Raw genomic sequence first — 17,708 nt, forward strand, 5'->3', positions numbered from 1 at the left:
TTTTTTTTTTTTTTTTTGCTTTATTAAATGTTCTCTTTTATTCGTAACTCATGAGATTTGAAACGTAAGGTATTATATTTCGGTACCAATGAAAAAGAATTCTTAATTTTGTATCCTACTTAAAATGTTTTCGCTGTTATTGTCGTGTAAAGCAAGAACTATGAGTTAATATCATCTGAATAGGCTCTAGTGAAGTTGGAATATTCTCTCTCTCTCTCTCTCTCTCTCTCTCTCGAGCGCGTATATATACAAACACGTATGCTTGCACACACACACACACTATATATAATATATATATATATATAATATATATATAATATATATATATATATATTATATGTATATATATATATATATATAGGTGTGTGTGTTAATGTATAGTACACACACGCACACGCACACACACACAACACACAATACACACACACACACACATTTATATATATATATATATATATATATATATATATATATATATATATATATATATATGCAAAATGTATGTGCGGTTATGTATGTATTACGTATATAAATGCCATTTTAATTCGTGCGCTTGGTCAGTGAACTCTGTCCATTTACGTGTTTGTTTATCCCTGTACTTTTAAATATATTAAGTTATTGTTGTCGGTAATGGCCCCAGCGAACCAACTCAGCACTCGAACGGAGCTCCTTCCTCCCCACTGGCGAAGAAACGAACAATTTCCTGCACGCTTGTGATAGTGCCTGTCACGAAGGTCAGCAGGCCGAATGCGACCATGAGCACGGCCTGTATATAAATGAAGAGAAAAGAAAGATAGTTGATGAATGGACAAATAGTTGCTGGACAAGTATGGGTGGGTGAGGGGCAGCGTGGTAGATCAGACTATAGAGAGTTTACGTTAATAATTTGTCTTGTCTGTATTTTACAAGGAAACTCTACTGAGTGAAATACTTTTATTTTAAATTAAAATCATTGTTTCTAAACAGGAAATATTCTTCCTTCTTATGCCGACTTATTTTAGATTTTTTTCTTTTATTTGTGGTCGTTATCACCATATAGTAATAAATTGAAAATCATAAGCTTTATCTTCATCTCCGAGAACAGATGCAGTACGCCTTGGAAGTTTCTCGACTTACCGTATTCCATGCATAAATCGGTTACACATCATGGGGATGTTCCTACCTTTTCGTAAAATTCACTAACAATGCTCAAGTCATATTTTTAACTTTAATGTCACCCATATTACTATTTTAGGAAAAGACATACTTTAATGTTGGTGTGCTGTACTACTTTGAGCCACCCAATTCAATCTGTGTAATATTATGTCTTTTGAACCAAACGATTCCCTCGAATTCACATTTTTTTCAATCTAAACAGTTTTCCTAAAGTGTCCTTAGTATCTTAGAGTTATTCCTCTTATTCATCTCAGTCTTTCCCATTTATCCTCTTTGTATTTTTTTCTTTTTACCTTAATAATTCTGTAGTTGTATTTCCCCTTTTCGGGCCAAAAGGTGATGGCCTCCATGATTGGCGGGAAAATGACAGCCAGGGCCGAGCTGCTCACTGCTCCGATGAGAGAAATGAAGAGGCCGATGTTCGGGATTGCGGCGGCCAGGGCGACTGGAAAGCAAAGAGATGGCTTTCATGATTATTGAATTGTAACATAATGACAGTGGAAACAATAACAGGCCTGTACCGAAGGGAGAGGGTGCCCCCCCACCCCTTTAAAAAAAAAAAAAAAAAAAAAAAAAAAAAAAATTCTGGAAGTCCATATTTTCTGTGACTATCCTTTTCTTTGAACTGTACTTATAAAGTAAAATTCTTTTAATCAAAGTCTGTACTTTGAATAACATCCAATCGGGTAGAAGGGCATATACTGCATACCCGATTTCTCTTCTTGATATAACTAAAATAACAATTTCAACTATTTCATCTTATATATACCTACATATGCTTTTTTCCCTTCAGTTCAGTTTTCACTCAGAAATTACTTTCCCTTCAGTTCATTTTTCACTCAAAAATTACTTTATCAGTTTTACTCGTAACTAATCAAGATCCGACGTCTGGTGTTTCACTCTTGTATTGCAGCAGTGTTTCTTAAAGCCCGCCACTAACGTTCAGTTATGCCTGCTCAGTTGGACTGTGCAGTTATAACTGAACGTTAGTGTGGACAACCTGCACAGTTTTTCTGGCCTGCGCAGGTAGCCTGGGCAATTTGTTCATCTCAATCGATGAACCTCAGGCCAAACGGCTGCACATGAGTATTGCAACGTTTATGTGGTGGAGGCAACTTTTTTGGCAGCCCGCTGTACGTCCGCGGACAGATAACATGTAGTACTAATTAAGAACATTGAGATGGTTTTTATTAAATTGAAAAGTTTTTACACCTAAATTGATGATATATTGGATTTAATTGTTTCTAATAATTGATACAGAAGTCAAAATAATATGTATTTATGATTTTGCTATTTTCCCACGGGAAAAATAATAATGTTTACTACCTAATGAAGGCCGGAAGTGGCAGCATCATTCTTGAATGTCTTGTAGATTTCATTGAAACCTTCTGTACCTATAAATGAAACCTGCTTTGACAAGTAAGATCCAAAGGTTATCATAATATATTAAGCCTATGTATGTTTATTCGTAGTCATAAACCATATATGGAAGACAGTTTTTCAGTGATGATAAATATTTATTATGGCAAAATAATGTAAAACAAGAATAGGCTTATCTATATGCGTCTAGTATTCATGATTATGCAACATGTGAGTAATTCGTTTTTTAAATGAGAACAAAATAATATTCTGCTTTCAGACGAAACAAAACCAAACAAGATTTGTCTATGTATGTTTTTCATTGTTTACATCTCACGGAATTTCCGTTTGAAATGAAATTAGACTATTCAACACTAATGAAATAAAGGAAGACCGTAGTACGTAAGCTAAGGATTTTCATTCATTGTAACACGTCATAAGAAAGTCAATCTTTAAACGAAAAAATATTAGGCCTATATGTGTCAACTTTGAAACGGAAGCAAACGACTACGAACTTAATTATCTTTCCATGGAACTCTTCCTTCATTCATAAAATATTCAATAAACATTATGAAAGTCCTTGGGGCCATATTTAAATTCTCAACAAATTCACATGGGGGTATTTAATTCGTTTTTATCAACCACTCTTTCACTGGACATCTTACTTGATTTTTTTTTAATTTTTTTTATTATTATTATGCCAACAAGTCAGTTACAACCAGAGCATTGTGTGTTGACGCCATGGCTCGTATGGAGGACTGAGGAAACGGCCTGTATCCTTAGGGGCGAAGCTTTGCTTGCACAGTCCGACTGCGCAGTTATAACTGTGCCGGCATAACTGAACGTTAGTGGCGATCTTTAGTCTCCATCCGCTAAAGAAAATTATCAGGCCATGCTGTTCCTCATACAATACTAGTAGGTACACTTTTTGTTTTCCCATACACTTGCCTGTTTCTTTAACCTAGACCTACTCTTTTACATCAGTAACACAACTTCTTATGGAATTTTTATGATATACTTCTAAGTCTTATTTATCCGAATACTACGGTAATCATACTAAAATCTGTAGCAATTTTACTGTTACGGAGATATTTACCGAAGAAAGTTGTTAACTAGTACTTTTTCTTTGTTAATGTTTGGATGGTGCACGGGAGCAGACCTCCCGATCGGATTCTGTTTGTTCCAGCGGATTGTGGGTAAGGATGGTCAGCCTGTTTGGAAATGGAATGTATTTTGTTATATTCGCCGGTAAATTTTGGGACGTGAACAATGCTAAAACTCGATTGGTTCTTTTTCTTTGTTTTAACAATTAAGTGGGATTCTGGAATTCTGACATTGCTTGTAAAAACCAGCTTCAGTTCGTAGTCAGCGTTCGTTTTGTGCAGACGTGTAGCTGTTGTTACATATATGAAGACAATCGAATTCGTTATATGCTACAATTATGGGGGGCCACAGTGAGAAACGGGTTTGACAGTGGTGTAAAATGCATAACAGGGAAATGCAAGTACGTATTTTACCATCGTCATGACACCCTACATCTGTAAGTTCTGATTCTGATTAAGGTAAGGTTTATTGAATGTTAGTTGTTTGGTATAAGTTTAATACAAAGCATAGGCCTAATCATTTAATGGAGTTGAAATTATTTCCCTGTGTTTTGAACATTTCTGGCATTCAGTTGGGTTAGAAATTAATAGGATAGGCCTAGTATAGCGATACTAGATCCCTCTTAGACCATGCAATTAGGGAGACAATGTCGGAAAGCAGGACTTTAAGTCGGGGAAAATGCAAGAGTTAAAAGACAAGGATGTATTATGGAAGCTCATGATTATGAAAAGTGAGGACCTGGTGTGGTAGTTTAGGCTACCTTGTCATTTTTTAAAATTCACAGTGCCCTTCCACACTTCCACAGCTAGGGTAGGATATGGCATCTAACTAGATAAGAAGGACCCAGCTCCATAGATTAGGTTAAGCGGGGATTCCAATTACCCTAAAGCATCCTTCTGCTAGGTGATGGCTAGGCAACCTAAGGTAGGGTGGGGTGGGGGGGGGGGTGTGCCCAAAGCCCCCATTGGCTTGCTAGATAAGGATCTGACCCCCTAGGCCATATTAGCATATACCCATATCCTTATATTTCGTTTGGTCTGTGTTTTCCTCACCTAAAACCCCCACTATCGCACGTTCAGAACACACGTTAAAACATAGAAGAACAAAATGGTTTTAAGGAAAAGTTTACCGGTTATATTAGTCATTAAAAATCACAAACCTGGAGTCTGATTTTCTATACTTGTATGACCTTGCCATGGCATAGGAGAGGGACTGGGGATGTAGATTAGTTAACGCAGTAAAAATAAAAGAAAACGGAAACGTGTATCTCTAATAGAAAGTGTAGAAGTAATAAGTCAACGTAGACTACACTGAATTTCGGTATCGTTACCTGCACTGAATTGAACCATCAAATTCAGTAGTCGTCAATACTTTCACGTAGGATATAGACAGGGCGCTACTTTTATCAGTAAAACTGAGGATAACTACTGTGGCCAGCTGCCGATAGGCAATTTACCGTCATTTGTTTACGTTTATTTTATGTTGGTTATGTTTTCCCGTTCATCCCCCAAGAGGCTGGTACTAAACACGGCTCCCATTTTTAACTGAAACACGGTTAATGAATTGGAGGGACGGGGTGGCAGACTTAAGTTATACTTTTCCACCTACGTTAGAGAGCGTCGGCGGAATTCTGAGTTTAAGAGTCCACGATTCATAATAATATGCATATAAAGAATTGTTGTTCCAAGCCTTAGAATTGGGGCTTGTAATATAAATATGATTCAGAAAGTTGAACTGTTGTTCAGAAACCTGCTATTTTTTCCATGAAACATCAAAGAGAGAGAGAGAGAGAGAGAGAGAGAGAGAGAGAGAGAGAGAGAGAGAGAGAGAGAGAGACGAATACCTTGTCTTAGACTTACACGTCAGAAGAACGAGAGCCGTCCGAAAGGCATATTCGACTATTAGTTTTTTCTTCTTCCCCTCAACGATTCGGGTAACAACAGGTATACCAATCTCGAAGGTGACGTACATCATCAAAGGATACGTGAAGAATATAGATAGAGCCATTAGTATTTTCACTGCTTGTGCTAAGCTGGAAAACAAGAAAATTAATTTTAAACGTAACGTTGTTGGTTCAAGAAGTAAAAGGAAACTATTTTGACGGACAAACATGCAAATGACTCCTAGGAATATATTAGTAATTTTAAACGATGTTAATTTTTTGCAAGAATCATTTTATGGAAATGAAAAAAAATAGTAATGAGTAATGTAAATAACAGTTTGTGTTAATTGGTGTATAACATAACAATTACACCAAAGGTTCCATTGGCAGAAAAAAGAACAATCATGAAACAAGAACGAAATCATTCGAATAATGTGACATTTTAGAAGGAGCGTTAAAGCTGGAATAGGATTCTAGAGACAGTAGCACTAGTAGCATGAATAGTAGTAATTCTAAAATGTCCTCATTATAGTTAGATTAATAATAAGTCCCCCTTTTACTGAATATGACTATGAATGATGAACATTTTTATTCATACATAATTGATAACCTTTCCATATTCAGTGAGTGGCCATTTCTTGGCACGAAGTAGCATAGTATTATAAAGGACAACAAAAGGTGATAAGAGTGAACAGGCAGGCATTTCTCACCCTTCTCTGGGAGGGAGATTCAGCGTAATAGATCCCTGAATGTCGTTCCCGTACTGCAGGTAACCGAAAAATCCCATTGTGATGTAAAGACAGAGGGTTACTGACATCCCTGTGTTCAGTACGCCATTGAGTCCTCCTATAGACTGGGGCGTCTTCATTTTATTCTCCAGTGGCAGAATCTGGAAAGTATCAAGTAGGTACCTCACGGAAATGTCATTTGGAAAGCAGCGCTAAAATAGTGGGATTATTTGGTTTTACTACGGCGCTTTTTTTAAGCTTCTAATTCCACTTAATTTTTCATTATATTGGCAGAGCTTTAATGTATGTAACTAACAGCAGACCACCATCGTCTTTAAAGCGTTATTGTGTTTTATGACGTTTAAAGGACTGGTGAAAAAATCTCTTGATAGAGTTTTATATTAAAATCATTGTAGGCAGTGATCTAGTGTCTTATTGTCCCTCCATATTTTGCTTATTAAGGGATGCCGTTAACTAACTTGTCGGTTGTTTCACACGGGAATGTTCTCATTTTAGCGATGTTATTGTTTAGACTATAGAATGAGGTGGTACTTTACATAAATATTGCAACCTTTGTGAAAAGTTAGGTGCCAAGACATTCCATCCAATCCTACCGAGACCTAAAAGATAATTAAACTATTAAGTTAGTCCCAACTCCCGAATAATAAGTTTTGATGTTTGCTCTTTTATTTACAAAAGTTCTTATTGAATTGGTGTTAGAACACGCAAAAATTGTTAACATGATTGGCTTTACCACTAACAAATAGTCAGTTGTGATTGGGAATAAATTTTTGATGGAAAATTTATCAAGAAAAAAAAAAAGACGTTTTTTGTGGCAATAGGTATCGCCATCACCAGTTCTCTCTGGTGTGCGTATTGTTAAATATCTGTTCTACGATCTCTTCTGTTAGGTCTATGAGAGCATGATAAACACCCAACTTGTCAAGAGAACTTACCAGACCTATACCCTCGAACGCATACACGGCTGTACTCAAGTACAGAGGTATTGTCGACCAGCTGTTGAAAGCTGGAACTTGTTCACTGACCGTAGGCAGATCTCGGACGGCATAGTACAGAATCAGAACAAGACTGACGGACTGGATGACGCTGGCCACGAGCGAGACTGGAGCCAAAAGCTTAGGAAAGAAAAAGTTTACTTTGCTGAAGATATTTTTTATTTTAAAACGAGATTTCTTATGAATACCATTAATGTTGTCGCACAGACACATTCAATATCATAATTAACATAACACTAAAGACTGATCTTACTTTATGGGAGAAATCAGTAGATACGATTGATTTTAGATTATAAAACCTGCAAACATTTATAAGAATAACATTTTCATCTTACCTTCAAATTAGGGATGAAGCATACCAACAGGACTGGAATTATGGTGATGGCCATGAAGCCTAACTGGCTTATGCCTGTCCCAGTTGGTGTCATGCAGTCAATGGCCTGTCGTAGATAAATTGAGTCACGTATGCGTATATTAATTTGACCATATAGTACTTCAATATTCTTTTCTTATGACAAAGTAAATCATTAATATTATGGATAATTGTAGTGCTTTACCAGGCTATGTATTCCGTATTATTCCATCCTTGTTAATGGTATATGATAGAATTGTATAGGACTGCCTTAGTTAAATGAAGCGGAAGATTATTTGAAGAAAGTTGATATTTTGCGTATGTGTTTATATTAGTTTTGCTGGGATTACAAACACGTGAATAAAGACGCATTCTTTGTTGAATTCCTTTACCATCAGTTTTCCCAGGGGCGCTTCTTTAATGTTATAACCATGAATAAGAGTACAGAAAGGCAGGAGTGATATTGAGTTTTTAAAAGTTATTCGAATGAATCCGCATTTTTACATTTCTACAAAATAAGTCAACATTATGGAACATTTTCAGTAATATAAATTTGCCAACGAGAGTAACCGCTCGTAAACTAAATGTTTATTTTATCTCCTTTTCAGGGATTACAGTAAATCATTGAGATTTTAATTAATAAGATAGATTAAATTAATCTCGTATCGATTATTTACGTGGAGGTTGTAATGCTTGAATGAATTAAAATTGTAAAATTTAAGTAAGTCAAAGTGAGGAAACAACACAGTGAAAATGATGAATTAGATAGGAATGAAATGACAACAAATTTAGAAAAAAAATAGATAACAAATATTAGTAAATTTATGTGTACTATAACTGTACTTATGCTATTGGTATGTAGAAATAAATTTGGCTGTTGTGTAAAATCATAAAAATTATGATAGGGTTCGATAGGGACGGAATATTAAAAATAATTTTGTTTAGACGTGAATATAGCGTGACTCATCCTTATCGTCCGTATTAAAGAGACGCAAATTCCCGAAAAGCTTACTAGTATTGCACCAGACTAGGTTTTTTCAACATGCCCCTGAGGTCAGGTTATGTTAGATTAGGTTGGTTCAAAATGCAAGCAAGTGATTTGGGTGTGGGGGAACAATAAGATTATTTTCAAGAAGATTCTATGGTTAGTTTTGAAGATACGGCGTCCTGCATTTTTCAGGGAAGATTTCGGTACTGTTACATTTCGGGAATATGCGAGCTGGGGACATCTCAAGTTTCCCACACACAAACGCGCCCGTGATAAAAAGAACTCGGCCTACCTGCTTCAGGTTCTGAGGGATAAATACAAAGTAGACGCAGCAGAAACCGGTCTGGGTGATGAGGAGGAACGCTGTGATGAGATAACCCACAGCCTTTGCGTACTTCCGGAGGCTTTTCGGGCCGTACTCGAAAGCCGCCACGGCTGATTCCTCGTAGCTCAGAGCAGGGACTCGGGCTCTCTTGCAGAGCTCCTTCGACGTTCTTACCTGCGAATCAAGAGGTGTTCGGTTATCGTAAGTTAAAAGGCTGTGCGGATTCAGTGGACATTTCCGAAATTCCTTTGTTAAGTATTGCCTTATTCATTTGCTCATCCTTATTTTGATTTTCCACTGCCAGTATCATGCCTTTTGACAATACTGATGAATCTTGTGTACTCTCCAGAAATTTTATGGCTTATGCCATCATGTAACTAAAGAAATGATACTATAAATGAAAACAACATTTTTAATATTTTGTTTTCTGGTTATTTTTTTCCTTTTTACAAGTGATTGGGAAGGATTGTCTTATAAATCGCTAATGTCAGTATATTAGTGAAGATGTAAAAGCATCTGAAATACAAATGAGGTTCGCGAGACCGCTCCCTGGCCTTCCGTGATTTCCCCTGTTAAAATGGTTTAGCACTGTTATGTCTTGATTATTTCGTAAGTACTTGTTGACAATGATTTCACAAAACAGATGAAACATGAAATGGCTAGCATAAGAACTTTTGAGTTAAAAGGCGACGAAAACTCAGTATTGAGGTATATTTATAACGTGAATAGGATTAAAAGACAACCGTACTAGCTATGGCTGACTGACTGTACATGTTCCCTCTCGCACTGCCCGACTTTTCCCCACTGACGTTTTGCTGGAAGATACAGTCGTATTTAATGAGACGTCGCCTATACTCTCACACATTCATTAGGCAATGAAAGATCGCTTGGCTAAACTAAAACTCGGCTCTTGATGAAATTCCCTGCAACCTTTTCAGAGTCTCTTCGGTGTCATTCTTGGAAACAAGTGATGCATGACTTGCAACGGGGTTAGAGGGACATTTGAGATTGCGCAGTGGAAAAATCTTGGGGTTTTACTCACCAAGAGAAACATGCTGTGGATGCAGACGATACCCAGGAGAGGAGTTAGTACAACACCCGTCCACAGACCAGAGTTCATGAACGCTTGCGGCATCGCAAGAATCCCCGAACCGATCATACCCTTTAGGATGTGAACCAAGGTCTCGTTATTGCTGTTGAAAGAGAGAGAGAGAGATTGGGATTTGTTAGAGAAAACTAAACGTGAAATGGATCATTTTGAATTCACGGAACCCTTATTTGCATTTCCTTCTTTCAACATGATCATATTCTTGAGCTGCGACCTCGAGCTTTTCAAACCTACGTAGTAGAAACCTTGAGCTCTCTCTTGACGATTTCTTGCCCATGTCCTTGTTGGGTGGCGCCATCGCCACTTGCAGATGGGAGGTGACATCCGTCTTGTTCCTTTGAAGGAAAAAAACACAATTTTGTTTCATTCTCTCAAGACAGTAGTGAGGTTTAAAAGCCTAATGATGAGGGTTTTACAAAGAGACTTGCATTTTAAGTGTGAGGTGTTATTTTCTTTTTGTAATAAAGCCTTTTACGGGATGATAAACATGAAAAGTAAATGTAAACCACAGTTTTTAATTTAGGATATTTAACGGTACAGGAAACTTCCCTAGAAATCAAAATAATTAAGGTTGGTTTTGCGTATTCTCATCGTTCATCTTCTCTTTATGCAGTCATAGGTTTTACATAATTTTCTCTTTTATTTTGATTAAATTTCTTATTTTGACTTTGTGTGGTTTGAGATTGAACGAGGTGTTTAATATTTAAAATACAAAAGCTTCAGAATCAGACGTGACGTCCACTCATACTGAAGATAAAAGTGAAATCATAAACAAGACTAATTCACTTTGTAAGATCTTAAATGTGAGGTATAGGAGGTTCGGAGGCTAATAGTAGAAGGGAGAATATAACTAAATTTGTTTGTATCCCCGAAGGAGTAATTTACTCAATATCTGTATACTTCTCTCGTAGGATTCAAGTAGAATGAGTTATGAAGCAAGCGAGAAATCCTAGTGAAATCTGTACTTTTCACAGAAAAAGGCAAAACATTTTTTTTTCAATCACGAGGGTATTCTTTAGGAAAAACTAACTCCAGACTACTTTTTCTCTTACTTTCTCTGAAATACACCATCACTTTTAAAAGCCAACCTGAATTATATTAATTAATGTGACTCTTTTTTAATCTCAAATCTAATTTGTAAAGAACCTTTGGTAAACATAATTAGACATAATACACACACATATATAGTATATATATATATATACTAATATATATATATATATATATATATATATTTATATAAATAAAATATTATATTATATATATATATATATATATATATATATTAATATATATAAATAAAATATATAATAATATATATATATGTATATATATATATATATATAATATATATATATATATATATATATATGATATATATATATAATGTATAGAGGAACAAGGTAGCCAAAAGGCGTGGTAATATTGCAGATATCATTATTTTGTTCCTTAGAATGACACAGAGGCATAGCCGAGCTTTCGGGAATACATAACTTTTCCCATCATCAGGGTCACTTATCTATAGAATGATAAAAAAAATAAAGAGGAACAGTAAGAAAACTATACAGATTGACTATATCTAAAAATATTAGAACAGCTATAATTGACAACATGTTAAAATAGACAGTATTTTTAAGCCAAAAACTGTCGTCTGCACCGTTCCCAAAAATATAATATATGTTTCTCAACCATTCACTAATAATTCTGTCCCACTCAAACGTAAATAATTGTCACTCTCGAGCCATCTGTACCCATATGTTGATTTCAGGTTTGTTTTTAATAACCTTCTTACAATCGGAAGACCTTTCTTTTAAAGACGCCCTCCCGGAGCTGATTCGTACCTGCACAGTTTACAAGTTCGATTGCCCTAAATGTAATTTTGGTACCTAATGTGGGATGTACCAAACGCCTACTTAAAGTGCGCATCGACTCTTATAGGAGTGTCAGCCATCGGACAGGCTTGCCTTTAAGCAAAAAAGAAAATAGTGCCATTAGACTTCATGCCATATCCTGCCACCATCACATACAATACATTGATTTTCAAATACACGGACAAACAAAAAACAGCCATTCACTTCCCTTTTTAAGAATCCTCCATGTATATAAAACAACAATCTCCAACACTCAATAACCAAACCACCTCTGTTCCATTGTTCATTGCATAGTTTGCTTCTCTCTCTCTCTCTCTCTCTCTCTCTCTCTCTCTCTCTCTCTCTCTCTCTCTCTCTCTCACCACTTCACCCTTTCTTTCGCATAGTGTGAAAGGGGCCTTACACACAAAAATCTAACCGTTAACAATTTTTGGATCTTTGCTAGATATTGACCCCCAAGGATTTTCTGGGATCTTTGTCGAGGACTAACATTTCTTGGGGTCATTCTCTATGATATTTACAGTCGTCTGTGTAAGTTTTTACCGTGATCCCCAACTGGCCTGTACTAAACACGTCGCAAGGGTGGATACATACAGGGTTAAATCTTGGGGGGGGTGTCACGGTCTAGGAAAACTCCGTTTTTTTTTTTCTTTTTTTTATAGGATAAGAAAATCATCATACTATTATCCACAATAAATTGGTGGAAGCATGTTTATCAAATTTATCAGAACAGTCCTCCTAAGTACAAGGACAGTCAGATAAGACGCGTAACTAAGTCCTTGATAGATAGGGCGGCCCACTTAGGATTATCATATATATATATATATATATATATATATATATATATATATATATATATATATATATATATATATGTGTGTGTGTGTGTGTGTGTGTGTGTGTGTGTGTGTGCGTGCGTGTGTGTGTGTGTGTGTGTGTGTGTGTGTGTGTAAAGGTATAAGCCGCGAAGGAAAAATAAACAACGGTGTTTCTGCAAGATCTTTCTACTGAACGTCCTTTATCAGCAGAGTAAAGGACGTTCAGTAGAAAGATCCTGTAGAAACTCCGTTGTTTATTTTTCCTTCGTGGCTTATACCTTTATTTATGGATTTATCACGTTCCAAACTTTCGTGATTCAGTTATACATGTGTGTGTGTGTGTGTGTGTAACATGTACACATAAATAGGTATATACACACAGTAGTGGTTATGTTGTTGAAATAATCATTAACTAGGCAAAATATTGCTACTAATAATGATTTATTTAAAAAAACCATGCTCTGGCATTCATATCCAGGGAGGGGGGCCCCTCAGCCACATAACCAGGTGCTCCCCCCCCCCCCTCCCTAAAATCCGCCACTGGCGCTTGCACAGTACTATTGGATTTTTGAGTAGGAGTATTAGGGGTTGCATGACACTGCTGGATTCTTCAACATTTCTTCAAGAGAAAGAAAGAGAGAATTTGTGTTGCAAAGAAGGTTATTCCGGATGAAATTTAAGCGCACCTGCTTTGTTTAGTGCATTTTGTAGCAAGCATCTTACCTGTAAGGCATTGATTATTTTTTTCTTTATTTTGCCACAGTGACAGTGGCGTTTCTCCATTTATCAAAAGTATACTTTTACTTGAGTTTTGATATGTATTTAAAGAGCGGCAAAACTTTTTTTTTCTTCTTTTTTACTCGAAGGTGGAACTGGTCTTTTCTGACATGAAGGTACTTCTCTGTAGGTTTGCTTGCTGTAACCTTATTCCTTAATGAGATGGGAGAAGAAGCAGCTGTCCGAGATTATCAGGTGCAATATTCGCGAAGAGAATGAGTTGAATGAACCCCATTAGAATTACAACAAAACAAAGAAAGACTGTATCGCGAGACATTTGACAATGTATTCCGACGAGGCATAAGTTCATAACTTGGAATTGATATTAGTAATATCTGTAGTGTGCAAATTAAAATAATTCATCATTAGATTCTTTGATAATTTCTCAATATATGAGAGGGATATTGCCCTTTGAACTCCACACGTTACCATGACAACGGTTTTGGTGTAGGGTAGAATGACGTCACAAAATCACGAGCAGATGAGTCCCAAACTCGTTGCCAGAGCGGGACTACCTGTCATACATATTAAAGGCACTGGAAACAATAATAATTAAAATTAGGGTACAACGGACTGTGTCGCCAGCAGATTGGAATGTGCAATAGTACAGTCACGAGTGTTATGGAAAACTTAAAAACGTAGGAACAAGACAAAGCATATGCAAGCATAATGTTATCAAGTCTCATCGGCGAAAGTGCCGGCGCACAAGTTGACCTGGTTGCTCGGAAGTCGCATGATCGTGACGTCAGAAAAATGCAGTTTTATGTGTGTGTGTATATCAGTTCGTGCGTCAAACAGGGAATCTTTGTGGAAAGTTCCAGAGCATTGCGTGAGTACGTTTGCACGTCCATCAGGGCGTGAGATTACGTAATATATTCCCTAGTGTTAGGGAAAATGAGGCAGTAGATGGCAGACTTTTGTAGTGATTTACCATTGAGAAAGCCTGAAGGTGGCGCTAGAAGATCCATCGAGAAGGTAAAGTGGAGAAAAAAGGAATTTTGGAAAAACCTGTGAATTTTACAGATACTCTGAAGGGACCTGAAGTGTGGGTCAGCACTTAATAGTTTTGTGAAACATTTATCAATTCTTTTTATTCTATTTCCGATAATTGTGGGTTCTTTTTCAGATGGATTTGGTTCGTCACCACAGAAAATTAATTCTCTAATTGGCAATTTTGTCTGGGGAAAATACTGATGTCTTTGACAATGAGAATAGTGTGTGACATGTTTTTTCTTTTAGTCAAGATGCCTATTAGAGGAGCAATTGTGTTTTCATGGTTTTGGAATTTTTAAACTCATTTCCCTTGATTTTCATGTTAGTTCTTATGGGGAAATAAAGACTATTTTTTTATATCTGAGTTTAGTTTTGCCGTGGATTTGATAACTTGAACTTGCTGCAGAGTTGCCAGTCCGGGAGATGCCAATGCCAAGGTGAGTTAACAATTAATGAATTCTCTCCTTTTAACTAAACAGTGCCAATTAGACCTTGTAGCATATACTTATTGTGGACCAAGCTGAATTGGTCCTTCCTCTCTATTAGACAAACACTGACAAAACAAGGTTCTTTCTGATTATGTAAGTTGGCCAAGCAAGTAATGATATCATTCTGTCTCTTTCTATTGAAGAATAATATCTATGTTATGACAGCAGTGATGATAATTCAGAAATTAATTTACTTCTCTTTAGTACGAAAAAAAAATATAAGCCAAGTTCAGTAAATCGGTAAATTATATTTTACTAAATAGACAAGGCATGATCCAACTCCAACTTCCTCATGGTGGGTGCTAAAATCTATGGTTAAATAGCGTGTTGTTTCACCAACGAAAATTAAAATAAATATGCTATATTTTATTAGAAGTAATTGTCCTGTACTGTTTAACATGCACGTTATTTATTTTGTACATTTTCATTTTAATGAATAAATGATCAATATCGTATCCTAAAATTCGTGTATCTAACTCGACACGAAACACCTTTTTCAGCCCTTCTTTGGCTTTTACATAGGGCATCCCTATCCCCCAAGAAGAACAAGAGCAACAACAAGAACAACAACAACAACAAAGTAGTTTGTAGGCTTACTCCCTGAGTAAACGAAAATGTAGTGTGAGATACCATAATTTCGATACAATTTTTTGCATCATTATTTCCATTTTTTCATAAAGCTTTGCACCTTTGCCTTATGTGTGATACAAACTTTTCATGGATATGAATTGTTTGCCTCATAGAATCATTGATGTTTGTAAGTACAACATGAGAGTTAGTACATAGACTTTGCAGATCGTAATTTGTAGACATTGCAGATCGTAATTCGTACAAATAATTTTACTTGTCAACAAGGCCCCTGTCCTCTTCAGTGGCATCTTTTTCAGGTTGCAGGTTTTCCAAAGCAACAAATCTGACATTGGTGACAGCAGCTCAATCAGATGCGATGGCTCTAGGGTAACTGAAACAGCTATTGTGGGACCAGGTTTCTTTCAGAAGAAGAGTTCCCTTTCTTTGAAATGTTTTTCAAGGCCCCTAGCCTCTTCAATGGCATCTTTTTCTTGTCGTAGGTTTTCCAAAGCAATAAGTCAGACTTTGATGACAGAGGCTTGATCAGATACTATGGCTCTAGGGTAACAGAAACAGATCTCTTGGAGACAAGGTTCTTTCTGAAGAAGAGGTCCTTTTCTTTGGGCCGTTTTTAAAGGCCCCTTGCCTCTTCAGTGGCAATTTTTTCAGGGCACATGTTTTCCAAAGCAACAAATCTTACATTAGTGTCGGTGGCTCTGTCAGATACAATGGTTCTAGGGTAACATAAACAGCTCTCATGGAAACACGTTTCTTTCTGAAGAAGAGGTCCCTTTCTTTGAACTGTTTTACAAGGTTCCTGGCCTCTTCAGTGGCATCTTCTTCAAGTTGCAGTGCAACAAATACGACATTGGTGACTGCGGCTCGATCAGATACAATGGCTATAGGGGTAACAGAAACAGCTCGCAAGGAACCTAGTCCCTTCTGAAAAAGAGGTAACTTTCTTTTACTGTTTTTCAAGGCCCCTGGCATCTTCAGTGGCATCTTTTTCTTGCCTCAGGTTTTCCAAAGCAACAAATCCGACATTGATCAATGCGGATTGATACGATGGCTCCAGGGGCTACAGCAACAAATCTGACATTAGTGATGGCGGCTCAATCAGATGCGTTGGCTGTAGTGTAACAGAAACAGCTCTCTCGGAACCTGATTTTTTTTCTGAAGAAGAGGTCCCTTTCATTGGCATCTTTTTCAGGTCGCAAGTTTTCCAAAGCAACAGATATAGCTTTAGTGACGGCAGCTTGATCAGATTCAATGGCTCGAGGTTAACAGAAACAGCTCTTGTGGAACTAGGTCTCTTTTCGAAGAAGACCCATGGCCTTTTCAATAACATCTTTTTCAGGTTGCAGGTTTTCCAAGGCAACAAATCTGACATTGGTGACTGTGGCTCGATCAGATACAATGGCTACAGGGGTAACAGAAACAGCTCACAAGGAACCTGGTTTCTTTCTGAAGAAGAGATCCCTTTCTTTGAACTGTTTTTCAAGGCCCCTAGCATCTTCAGTGCTTTATTTTTCTTGCCACAGGTTGTCCAAAGCAACAAATCCGACATTGGTCAGTGGGGCTTGATTAGATACGATGGCTCCAGAGGCTACAGTACTAAATCTGACATTGGTGACGGTGGCTCAATCAGTACTTGGCTCAATAAGTACTAAATACGACATTGGTCCCCGCAACTCAATTAGATGCTGTGGCTTAAGGAGTAACAAACAGATCGCAAGAAACCTGGTTTCTTTCTGAAGAAGAGGTCCCTTTCTTTGAACTGTTTTTCAAGGCCCTTAGCATCTTCATTGCTATATTTTTCTTGCCACAGGTTATCTAAAGCAACAAATCCGACATTGGTCAGTGGGGCTTGATTAGATACGATGGCTCCAGAGGCTACAGTACTAAATCTGACATTTGTGACGGTGGCTCAATCAGATGTGATGGCTCTAGGGTAACAGAAACAGCTGTCTTAGAACCTGATTTCTTTCCGAGGATGTCTCTATTTTTTAACTGTTTTTTCAAGTCCCCTGGCCTCTTCAATGGCATCTTTTTCAGGTCACAAGTTTTCCAAAGCAATACATCTTATTTTAGTGACGGCAGCCTGATCAGATACAATGGCTCTAGGGTAACAAAAACAGCTCTTGTGGAAACCAGGTTTCTTTCTGAAGAAGACG

At 37.0% G+C, this 17,708-nt stretch overlaps 1 protein-coding gene across 8 annotated transcripts in view; it reads right to left on the minus strand.

Moving 5' to 3' along the window:
- Positions 1 to 474: 474 nt before the first annotated feature.
- LOC135210356 (proton-coupled amino acid transporter-like protein pathetic) overlaps positions 475 to 17,708 on the minus strand; it is a 42,432-nt gene continuing 25,198 nt past the window's right edge. For all 8 annotated transcript variants that reach the window (XM_064243253.1, XM_064243246.1, XM_064243247.1 and 5 more), the window contains 9 exons: positions 10,252 to 10,352; positions 9,952 to 10,102; positions 8,877 to 9,083; positions 7,580 to 7,684; positions 7,185 to 7,364; positions 6,211 to 6,389; positions 5,478 to 5,650; positions 1,449 to 1,600; positions 475 to 766 (listed from right to left, as the gene is read on the minus strand). In XM_064243253.1, the coding sequence (XP_064099323.1) occupies positions 650 to 766; positions 1,449 to 1,600; positions 5,478 to 5,650; positions 6,211 to 6,389; positions 7,185 to 7,364; positions 7,580 to 7,684; positions 8,877 to 9,083; positions 9,952 to 10,102; positions 10,252 to 10,352 (1,365 nt within the window). In that variant the 3' untranslated portion in view covers positions 475 to 649. The remainder of the gene's footprint in view (positions 767 to 1,448; positions 1,601 to 5,477; positions 5,651 to 6,210; positions 6,390 to 7,184; positions 7,365 to 7,579; positions 7,685 to 8,876; positions 9,084 to 9,951; positions 10,103 to 10,251; positions 10,353 to 17,708) is intronic.

Source organism: Macrobrachium nipponense, chromosome 39, assembly GCF_015104395.2.
Source record: "Macrobrachium nipponense isolate FS-2020 chromosome 39, ASM1510439v2, whole genome shotgun sequence".
NCBI classification, from domain to species: domain Eukaryota; kingdom Metazoa; phylum Arthropoda; class Malacostraca; order Decapoda; family Palaemonidae; genus Macrobrachium; species Macrobrachium nipponense.